This window comes from Macrobrachium rosenbergii, chromosome 21, assembly GCF_040412425.1.
Source record: "Macrobrachium rosenbergii isolate ZJJX-2024 chromosome 21, ASM4041242v1, whole genome shotgun sequence".
Taxonomy (NCBI): domain Eukaryota; kingdom Metazoa; phylum Arthropoda; class Malacostraca; order Decapoda; family Palaemonidae; genus Macrobrachium; species Macrobrachium rosenbergii.
Genome location: NC_089761.1, coordinates 68,048,165 through 68,060,664, shown reverse-complemented (window position 1 = coordinate 68,060,664; position 12,500 = coordinate 68,048,165). Strand labels below are relative to the sequence as shown.

Genomic DNA, 12,500 nt, shown 5'->3' with positions numbered 1-12,500 from the left:
TGAAAGCCGACACATAACACCTGGGCAAATGGATAAACTTGCCGATAATTTTGCTGTTTTCTGTTTAGCTGTGAATAAGTACAGTAAGTAGACAGGCCACTAAAGGTCAGTAGTTTTGTTTAGGTTATGCAAGCAGGCGGGCATGTATATTTGTTATGAATACAAGGGAAAGTGGAACAATAAGTTTGTCTGGGGTTATGTTAGCAGACAAGACTGCAAGTTAGGTCATGGATTAGGGGTCATGAAGGTTGATAAGTTTATCTGTGGTAAACAGAATCACAGTATAAATGACTGCTCTGTAATGAATCAAATGATGAAACAGAGTTTGTCTGTAAGTGGGTAAGCAGATGGGTATATGATTTGCTTATGACAGAAGGAGAGATACGCTGCAAATGTTCGGCAAACTAAGCTACTAGTTTCTTCTGAAGTGAAAGTGCAGATAGAAAATGGTTTTTCCCCTAAATATGCGAATGAATGAACAATAAATTTATTTTTGAGTGCATATGTAGCCAGTCACGCAATTCTGGTTGTAAGTACTTGGGCAAATGAGATTACACAGCTGACCGCGTGCATCTACAAAGATGGGCACGCTGACTTCTCACAGAGTGGAAAACTTGTCTATAGACATATGCACAGAAGATTCGCCATTTTTTTGCCCACGGACATCGGGAGACATTGAATTTCTTCTCTGTATAAAAGTGAGCAGATCAACAACAAAGTTCGGCGGTAGGTATGCGGAGAGGCTGGTCTGTTTGGCCAGCCTTTCCGTATTATTGTCGTTAGGTATGCCTAGGGGGAACATGGACAAATAGTACATTGTTTGCAAGCAGGTTCGTGGATAGACTGGTTTATTTGTTATGTGTGACAAAAACCTGTACGATCTCTTAATGGAGGTTCTGATTGATAAGTTATAAGAGGTCTGTCCCTGGAAGTTCCAACTTTGCCGATTTCGTGGATATGTGTAGAACTTCGCCATATAGCTCAAATTTCGGTGGACAGTTGTAGCTCTGATTTTTTGGTTCATAGACAAAGCTATTTCCGAGGCCCTACCAGAATATGCTAATGAAGCATATCCTTATGGATGGATCTACAGGACTGATCTGCAGGTTTGTGTCCGTGTGTTCATGGGCTGTTTAGTTAGAGGACAGATGGATTCCCATTTCATAAAGTGGGTTTGGGATTTTAAAAAGTTTCTGTTGCTGTATTCACTGATGACTCAAACGTCTTTTTCATCAGCAACAAACTTTCCAGTAAAAGCCTCTCGAATCATCTCATTCGTCACCTAAAGTTGCTTTCATGACGACTTAAGAACAATATTTAATCAGTTTATTTCACTGAAACGATTTTTAACACATTTTTTTTAAGAATACCAGTATGTAAATATTGTACACAGAAAATTAATTAAAAGAACATAATCAGAGAATTCCCTAATTTTCTGTAAACATCATCAATTAGTTTCCTTAATTATGGAGCTACATTTTTCAAATAAATATACATTAGCTGTCTTGAAAAGAGAAATTGGAAGGAAACAGTCAGGCTTTATTTGTATATCTAAGCAGCTGTTAATTTTCCTCTGTCTGAAGTACAAGGATGTTGATGGTAGTAACAACAGTGGAAAAAGAGCGGTGGATGTTTACGAACTCGAAATGAAAAATCCTTTAAATTGCAGACATCACGATGTTATTGTACTGCGACAAAAAGATGAGCTATCGAAGACTATAAGAAGTTGAAAGAAACCGAGATCAAAGTCAAATCAAATAAAAATAAGTCAACAAATCACCTAACAAATTTATTTAAAAAAAAAAAAAAAATTCTAGAATAGAACTGTCAAATAAGGTTTCCACTAAGTTACTCATATTAACCTGGAAGAACTTCCTCTATTTTCTGATCGTTGATCAGTCGAAATATCTCCTCTGAAGTTGGTAGGATGAGGGCATTCTGTTTTCTGTTAGAAAAAAATTGTTATTTTGGTATGATTTGCTTGTTTACATTCACAGTAATGCATTTATCAGAGTCTTTGACAGACCGGGATAATGGCGTGAATTTATTTTCATTAATCTATTTACTCTCACATTTCAGTCTCTTTTAACATCCGCATGCAGGTTCATTATACTGAAAAAAGAAAACAGTTGAGGCAACGGGACTTACTGAAAATTGGTACTAAACTTGGAATGCTCAAGAATATGTTAGTTTTGGACAAACCTTTAGAATGTAATTTTCTTACTTTGGGTTGTTTTCTTCATTAGATAATCATCTTTGCAGCTGAGGTATATTTCAGAAGCTACGTTCGAAAATGAGCGATTCATGATTCAGCTTTTACTAACATACAACTATCTATTTTTAGACTTAATTTTTCCATGAGCTCTAAGATGGAAATTTTACCCAAATTATTATTATTTCGCAACTATATTACTGACTTGCACACAAACCCTGATTTTCGCACATGCACCCGCCAGAATTGAAGGCATTTCAGTGCATCATTCCTTAAGTGATCTTTTCCATGTTCCGTGCATCAAGACGCTAGTTTCCGGACACATCGTGACACTTTGATAACTTTTTATAGGTCTAATTAGCTGCATCCTACAAATATAAACGCAGATTTATTCGCATTGATCCTTAGCATTGCTTGCTTACTCATGAGACTTCTAAATATTAACTGTATGGGTTAAGTGACGGAGTCTGGACGGTTGATTTGTCAATAATAGTTTCTTTTTTTCTAGAGACAGCTCAGGCAATTGACGTGGATGAAGTCTTTAGAGAACCTAGACCTATTTTTTCTGATAGTAGAATGAGTGGCGTCCTGGGGCCTATCTCGTTTTTGCCTACAGTGATGTGATGGTACGGTATGCAGGTAATGCAACTCTTGCTATGGTTATTCGGACCTCTGAATGTAAAAAGGACACTAATAGTGTTAACAGAGTCCTCAAAAGGAAATGGTTTAGTCTGTAGGATGGGGCTGAATTGCAAAACTAAGACATGGATTAGCCGGTTTTGTGGTGAACTCCTGCAGAATACTTTGCTAAGCATCTATGACACCGTGATCATCATTTTGAATTTTTGTTTATGCTTGGTATCACCTTTAACACCTAGCTTTGTTTTGGCGCATATAAAACACGAGCTTTCTTATACTGCAGGAAAACGAATCGTTTTTTGTAAGGATTTATGTATGTATGTATATCTACACACACATATTATATATATATATATATATATATATATATATATATATATATATATATATATATATATATATATATATATAATTAACGTCATTGACAGTGTACTGTCGGAATATTGTTCACCTCCTCTGGATATCAGCAGCTACCGAAATCTCTCGTTTTTGGACAAAATTACTGGCAGAAGAGAGTCATTTCACCTATAAACTCTCATCTCTAGCGCCTGCACTTTTCGAATGAGTGTTTTGCTATCAATCGCTCGGCCGAGCGTCTGCGTGGCCATTCTGTCTAGGCGCCACGACGTTGTACCGCGTATACGAGTCTTTTTCCTCGTTTACTGTGAAACTATTAAGTGCAGACAGCCTGCCTAGAAACACTATGGACGGTGTTGCCCGTCATGAATCTTAAGGGCCTTTTGCTTCTTTAGATGCCACAGGTCACTATTGCATTTTAATTATGTTTCAGCTGCTGTTCATACATGTATATACAGTATTGAGCAGTCAGCAAATTTTGTGTTCAGTTTCCTTGTCTATCTGCAAGAGTTAGTAAAATTGCATTAAGACAAATGAACGGATTTATGGAATTTTGGTAAAGATTCACTGTGCTACAAAAATTCACTGATTGTGTACAGGCCTGGATCACAGTACGGCTATAAAGCTAGGAGCTTGTTTAATCTCTTTTCTGGCCGGTATTGCCACTGATTTGTGAAAGAAAATTAAATGACGCAGAGTATTTGATTTGAATAACTATGGGAATGGAGCCTTTGTATTCATGTAAGAAAACTTCATTGATATATATAAAGTAAGTTTACAATGGCGGCTTGGATTCTGGATTTTGAATACGCCAAAAGAAACTAAGTCGCTTAAGGATCTTCACCTCAACGTTTCAAAGCGATCATTAGGAGAAGTGATGTACCACGAAAATTCAAGCTCCCGAAGGCATATACCATTATGAAGATTAGAAGACTATTTTCGTTTGACACGAGCACTCCATTCGAAAATAATGATCTTCCCATCTCGTCAGGAAAACTGTCATTTCCAAGAGAAATATCGTGCGGAACAAAAAGTTCCATCAGCTTCCACAGCAAACTTCTATGGCATGCACTACTCATGTGAGAGGAAAAGAGAAAAACCAAGTAACGAGAAGGTCGGCAGAGCACAATACTTGTGAAAACCATAAATAATAATACGTTAATGACCTAGAACATGAATAAAATATTGTGCGCTAGGTCATTAACATATAATTATTTATTGTTTTCATACGTATTGTGCTCTGCCGACCTTCTCGTTACTTGGTTTTTCTCTTTTCCTCTCACATGAGTAGAGTATGCCATAGAAGTTTGCTGTGGAAGCTGATGGAACTTTTTGTTCCGCCCGGTATTTCTCTTGAAAATGACCGTTTTCCTGGCGAGATGGGAAGATCATTATTTTCGAATGGAGCGCTCGTGTCAAACGAAAATAATCTCCTAATCTTCATAATGGTATATGCCTCCAGGAGCTTGAATTTTCGTGGTACATCACTTCACCAATTGGTCTCTTTGAAATATCAAGGCGAAGATCCTTAAATGACCTCGTTTCCTTTAGTGCAGAGGTTCCCAAATAGGGGTAAATTACCCCCACTGGGGTAATTTTGCATTTGACGGGGTAATGATAGTTTTAATTTTGACAGGTGCTGCAATATATGCATATATATATATATATATATATATATATATATATATATATATATATATATATATATACACATATATATAGTATATATATACACACATATGTATTATTATTAAAAAAATATTAAAAATTTAAATCTTAGCGAACGTCCAGTATCTCTCGCCGGCAATTAGTTGTCACCTCAGAGGAGGGTGGATATTGGGAGGGTAGGGGGAGGGCTGCCGCATGTAACGGTTTTTTTTCATATCCGGTCCGAGGTCAGAGGAAGACGGACACATTATTATACAAAGAATCTAATGCTATTTTTAACCAAAAGGGTAAATATGAGTTTTGTTTTAGATATTTTACACAGTGTTCCATTATTCAGCACCTAAGGAACACTGTAAAAAACGATCATAAGATAAATATAAAAGATTTTAAAACTATAGATAACGCTCCAAATGATAAATCGTAAAAAAAATTAGAAAGAATTTACAAATTTTACAGAAAAAGTTTAAAACCTAATTTAAATGAATATAAAACATCAGCTACATCAAATATATGTAAGAAACGTTATATCATGTATTTTATCAATATTTAGTTATTTTACCTGACACCCGTTAATAAAATTGGCAACACCATATTATTAACTGTAACAGAATTTGAAAGTTGGGTTCGATATTTAAATGCGTTTATTAACAAGGTGTAATTCTTTAAATTACAGAAAAATTTCATGATAATATGACTTCATGGTTATTATTTTTTCGTTTTTGTGCTACTTTTATAAGTGTTGTGGCGTATTATTTTGATGATGGAGTAAGGCACTGAAAGCTAAATATATTATTTGTTATTTCATTGTGTTTGTTGTTTTTGATTAATATATATATAGTATATATATGCAGTATATATATGTATATATATATATATATATATATATATATATATATATATATATATATATATATATATATATATATATATATATATATATATATATATATATATATATATATATATATATATATATTTGTATACATATATATATGCACACACATATATGTGTATATAATCTTATATATATATATATATATATATATATATATATATATATATATATATATATATATATATATATATATAAATATATATATCTGTTTTTTACAGATGTCCTCTAGAAAACGTGTCTATTCCGAGGTTTTCCTGGAGCTTGGATTCACATGTATTGTTGACAAAGGAATCCAGAAGCCACAATGTGTTGTATGCAATGCCATCTTGTGCAAGGAATCTATGAAAGGAAGTAAACTTAAGGATCATCTTATTAGAAAACATAAAACTCTCCATTCAAAACCCGTGGACTATTTCCGACGTCTTGAAGGAGGCCTTAAAAGGCAGCGTTTGGATTCAGTTAACCTGGAAAATGTTACGTATGACCAACGGGATGCCACGAAATCCAGTCTTCAAGTAGCGTGGATGACAGCTCGGGCTAGGAAACCCCACAACATAGGAGAGGAACTAATCAAACCAGCTGCAGTAAGCATGGCTGAAATTATGTGTGGAACTAACCAAGCTGACAGACTGAAATTGGTACCACTATCCAACAACACAATTAAGCGTAGGATACATGAACTGTCAAATGATATTAAGGATCAATTAATTTCACAGGTAAAAAACAGTGGTATCTTCGCCATTCAAGTGGGTGAAACAACTGATGTTGCGAGTGATGCACAATTGATGGTATACATCCGGTACAAAGGAGAAAAGGAAATTGAAGAAGATCTACTTATGTGCAGTCCACTTGAAACGACTACAAAGGGTGTGGATGTATTCAGAAAAGTTGATGCATTTTTTAATGAGCCAGATGTGCAACTAGATTGGAAAAGCTGCATTGGCGTCACCACAGATGGTGCGCCATCTATGCTAGGTGTTAACTCAGGATTTTTGGCGTATGTGAAAAAGGAAAATCCTTCAGTTCTTGCAACACACTGTATTATCCATCGTCAAGCACTGGCAGTAAAGTCTTTGCAACCTGATTTGGAGGAGGTGATGTGTGATGTCTTGAAAATGGTTAATTACATTAAGTCAGGTGCTTTAAACTCAAGACTGTTTAGTTCTTTGTGTGGGGAGATTGATTCTGGACATCACTGTCTGTTGTATTATGCTCCAACCAGATGGCTATCCCGAGGAAATGTTCTCAACAAGTATTTCAGCTCAAAACTGAGATTGAAATGTTTTTGGACAATAAGGGGCACAATTTAGCAGGAAAACTGAGAGATCCAAAATGGATTTCCATTCTGTGCTATTTAGTGGACATATTTTCGCATATAAATGCCCTGAACACATCACTGCAAGGACCAGAAGAAAATGTTATCTCACTGAATGAAAAAATACAAGCATTTCGTAGCAAACTGGATTTTTGGGGCTCAAAATTGAAAACTGACAGAATAGCTGCATTTCCTAAGTTAGGAGAGTTTTTGGAAGATACAGATTCTATACACTTGAGTGATATGGAGAGTATAATGAGTGCGCATTTAAATAGCCTGCGTCTGAGGATGGAAGAATATTTCCCTGAAATTAACCCACTCAACTATGCTTGGAGTCAGAATCCATTCACATGTAACACTGAACATCTGCCAGATGAACCAAATGCACTCGCAGAAGAAATACTTGAAATAAAAGCAAGCAACCTCATACATATGGAATTTAACTCCATGAAATTATCTTCATTTTGGATTAGCCGTAACAAAGAGTTCCCTCTGGTAAGTTTAGAAGCAATTAAAATGTTTTTACCATTTGGTTCAACTCACATGTTTGAGGCCGGCTTTTCAGCTCTTTTGACCATCCGAAGCAAAGAGAGAAACAGATTGAACCCAGAAAATGACATCAGATGTGCCCTTACAAAACTATCTCCTCGCATTACTGAAATGATCTCAAACCGAAGGTGTAATTTTTCACACTACTGAAGATTTTTTTTAAGTACATATATATATATTTTTTCCACTTATTTTCAACTGAAGGTGTGATTATTTACATGAAATTATTTTATTTATTTCCAGCAGAAGTATTTATTGATTTGTTTGTCATTTTTCACCCTGATGAACATTATTTCAATTATACATTCTCTCCATTTATTTTCAACCTTATATGTATGCATTTTTTTTATTTTTATTTTCAACAGAAGTAATAGTACTTCTTGATATATTTATTTCAATAAATGAATATAAAGGAAGGTTCAACCAACTACAAGAGTTTGTTTTACATTAATCATATACAAAATGATAGATATGGTGCGGGGGTAACGAGCTTGCTGCTAGCCAGGATTTTGGAAAAAGTGGGTAAATGACCAAAAGTAATTGGGAACCGCTGCTTTAGTGTATTCAAAATTTAGAATCCAAGCCGCAAAATGCTAAGTTGCGCTACGCATTTCCGAGTTCGTTTGTAATTCAGTCTATAGTCATAAAGCTAAAAATAAAGAACTTAGATTGCCAGATAAACAATGTTAGCAACAGAAGTCACTCGATCACTCTGAAGTATTATCATGCTAATACTTCAGATTTTAGTTTTTAAGTTATTATGTGGAAATGATGTTATACAGACGCGACATTCTTGTAACAACTGATTTATGAACAAGGCAAAAATTCTTGAGAAAGGAAAATATCCACTCTTCTCTTTCATTACAGTATTATTCTATTATAACACTCCATCAGTAATGCATTTGAAATGGCAATGTCAATACTGGTTTTCCTAACTGGACTGTGTCTGTGCCGAAACTCAGGCAGGTTTACCGATTCGAAAGCTAAGTAATCGTATAAGAATTAAGTATTTCAAATACATATGTGTGCCGGTGTGTGTGTATATATATATATACATATATATATATATATATATATATATATATATATATATATATATATATAATATTATATATATATATAAATATATATATATATATATATATATATATATATATTATATATATATATATATATATATATATCTATATCTATCTATATACATATATATAAATATATATATATATATATATATATATATATATATATATATATATATATATATATATATATATATATATATATATATATATATATATATATATATATATATATATATATATATATATATATATATATATATATATATATATATATATATATATATAATGCCGGCCACACACGTGCAGTTTTAGCTGACAGTTATAACTGTTCAGTTATAAATGACACAGTTTAAACTGTCGTCAGTTAAAAATGAAATGCACACACACACAGTTCAATCCCTCAGTTTTTACCATGGATTCCGAGGAGTACGATCTTGCCGCTCTCGGTGTATCCTTTGTAATGCTACAAACAAATAGAAAAAAAGAAAACTAAAAAGCGTAAACTGTGGTGCAAAAAGTCGTTACGAAGGCGAAATCAATGTTCTGATATTAAATTATTAAAGGAATTAAGTGAAGAACCAACTGATTTTTCACTTATATTTTCATCTTGTTAAACATTGTTATTGATTACGATAACGGCGATAAAAAAAAAAACTGGCCTTTTATGGGCTATGACATTTTCAATTAATTATCATATAATTTCAATTTCCTTAAAGCCATTTCTCATCTTGTAGGCCTACATTTATATTGCAAACACTGGGGTCTTTAGCTGTTCAGTCACTGATAACACCAAGGAATCTTCTTCAGTAAAGTCACTGCATCAGATTTTACGCGGTCAATTATTCAATTGAAATTTAAAGGAAATGCCATTTTCGGTAATATTTATTTTTAGCAGCCTCTTTAACTATTATATATACAAATTTTGTTTGTAAAGGTAATGTTACCTAACTATGGTAATACTTTTGCTTTTGTACAATGGCCTTTCATAGTTTCTGTTTGAGGTTCCATAGTGAGGGTACACTAGAGAACAGTTTTCTTTACTCAAATATATTTTAAACCACATGTATGTATTAATAGATGTACACACACATAAGCACGCAAATTTATATGTGTGCATGTGTATGTATATATATATATATGTGTATATGTGTGTGTGTACGTATGTATGTTTATGTAAATACGCATATTTAGTTAGTTATCATTTAGTGGCAGCAATGCATTCATTTGTAATGTTTCTAAATTGCTGTTTTCTGTCATTATTAGTATTTTACAGTTTGTATGTAAAGAGTTACCCAAGAAACAAGGAACGTTTATTAGTGCCACAGGCAAGGTTCAGATCGATAGAGTTCAATGAATTCAACAATCACTTCGATTCGTTTACGTGCCATCTCAACAAACTGCACTCACCGCTACCACCTGTAGAAATGAGAAGTTGAGAACTGTACAGTTACGAATCCCCACACACGCTCAGTTCAGTTACTCCTTTCAGTTAAAAATATGGAACATTCCATTTGTCTCAGTTTAACTGTACAGTTTTGTTGAATTGACGAAATGAGCAACTGAGATACCAACACACGTGCAGTTTTAACTGACAGTTATAACTGAACAGTTATAACTGTCAGTTAAAACTGCACGTGTGTGGCCGGCCTTATTATATATACGAGTGTGTGTGTTCGTGTATAAGGTATAGGAAACCAGTGTTCATAAATGAGCCCTCAGTTGCTCTCATTTCATCTCGTTGGCTTTTGTTTTTTTCGAATTCTGACACTTCTAGGTAATGAAATATTTTCCTACTAAGACAGTAATGGGACTCGCTCTATCTGGCTGAAATGATAATTAATTGTAGAGGTTTATCAGAAATATATAAATTTGTTCTTTGCGTTCCTAGTTCCCTACTAATTCTAGAGGACACGCTAGAATGAAAGCGAATGTTTCCCAAAATAACGGCTATTTGGTAATTACAGGACATTCAGAATCGATAAACTTTCTTTTCTATGGCTGATGAGTCTTCTGTTAAAACTTAAGTTCAGCGTAAAATGTTTGTTCATTTATAGCACTATGAGCCCGTCGCGTTAGCGCCTGTACGGCCACGATGACTTTTTGTGAACGTACAAATAAACAAACGCCCTTTCTACCGAAATCAAGCTCTGAACTGATTAAATACAGAGGAAGTCTCTTTTATTACACGACGAGCACACAAAAAAGATAATGTTGTTCAATTGGATAAAATCGTGCGAGGCCAAAGAACCACAGAAGAGGCGGGAGATTTGCGAAAGAGAGATCACACCGAGTCACATCCCTATGCTCAACGAACAACAAATGGGGTAATGAACAGTGGGATCCACAACAACCTGGAAAATATTTTAGAAAAAGTCTTGTCAATGTCGACAGCGAGTGAGGTCATGATCAGTTTCATATAAACCGCGCTCCTCTTTCCACCTTTTCTTGTTTCCACCGGGCATAGAGAAAGCCGAAAAAGCCTGGGAAAAAATAAAATGATTCCATATTGACCGTGAAATAACCCACGGTTATTGCTTGCTTCCAAGTAGCAGTAGCTACACACTGGTTGGGTTCACTTTCTTTTTCCGAAAGGCACGACAATAGAAATAATGTCAGGATTTTTCCTTACACTTGTTTCGTGAATACCGGCCCTAGCCAGGTTTTCATTCTTGGTGATTTGCTTCCATTGTTCTTATTTTTTCTTTCCCCACCCCATCACTGTTGTTGTCAGGATTTTGTTTTCAGGGGTTTATTTTCTCTCTTTTGATTTGCGACTCCTCTTTTCTGATACCAAGTCACTTCCCGCAAGCAATGAAAGTCATCTTCCAAATACCCAGCGCGCACACACACACACAAACATACATACATACATACATACATACACACACACACACACACACACACATATATATATATATATATATATATATATATATATATATATATATATATATATATATATATATATATAACACTTTCTTTTGGGGCTGAGGTTCCAGGGGACGTTAAAATTTTTTTAACCACTAAGTGGTGGGGATAACAAAAGCTCATGACATAATCAGAAAACAGGCCGAAATCGTTTTACTTGAAAAAGAGCAATGGCAAAGCTAAAATATCGAATAAGAATAGTTCCCTTATTATTCCTGTTGTACTGAGGCGTGTATGTTTAGAGTTGTGTATATATGTTACAGTCAACATGCGTAATCAGTCATTACGCGTAATGACTGAAATTTCAATCATCACGCGTAATGCACTTAGGGGACATTTGATCCCCCCAGGAGCTAGTACTAAACACGGCGAAACAGTGAGTCACCGACACTGTTTCGCCGGGTTTAGTACTAGTCCCTGGGGGGTCAAATGTAATTCGCCGTGTTTAGTACTAGCTCCTGGGGGGATCAAATGTCCCTAAGTGCATTACGCGTGATGACTGAAATTTCAGTCATTACGCGTAATGACTGATTACGCGTGTTGCCTGTAACATATACAGCACCACAAAGCACTGGGATTTCTGGATGTAAAATATCCGACCAAAATCAGAAACTCTCATGCATGCACTTGAAGCTAATCCAACTTCTAGTTTCTTTCATAGCATTGGAAGAATACTGTAAATCAAAAATCATCATCCAACTAAAAACTGACAAAAAAATGGTCGTTTTGCCACCGCTCTCTCTCTCTCTCTCTCTCTCTCTCTCTCTCTCTCTCTCTCTCTCTCCGAGTTACGCAAGGGTCAATCTCACAGTCTGGTTCTTTACTCCCATGGTTCTTTAATTGCTATTAGTAAGT

At 34.8% G+C, this 12,500-nt stretch overlaps 2 protein-coding genes across 2 annotated transcripts in view; one reads left to right on the top strand and one right to left on the bottom strand.

The window, feature by feature from the left end:
- LOC136850267 (uncharacterized) overlaps positions 1–12,500 on the bottom strand; it is a 23,659-nt gene that overhangs the window by 9,272 nt on the left and 1,887 nt on the right. The gene's annotated exons all lie outside the window — the stretch shown is intronic.
- Positions 5,990–7,081, top strand: LOC136849538 (SCAN domain-containing protein 3-like). Its single transcript, XM_067122877.1, has one exon. It carries the CDS (start codon positions 5,990–5,992, stop codon positions 7,079–7,081), a length of 1,092 nt encoding a protein of 363 aa, XP_066978978.1.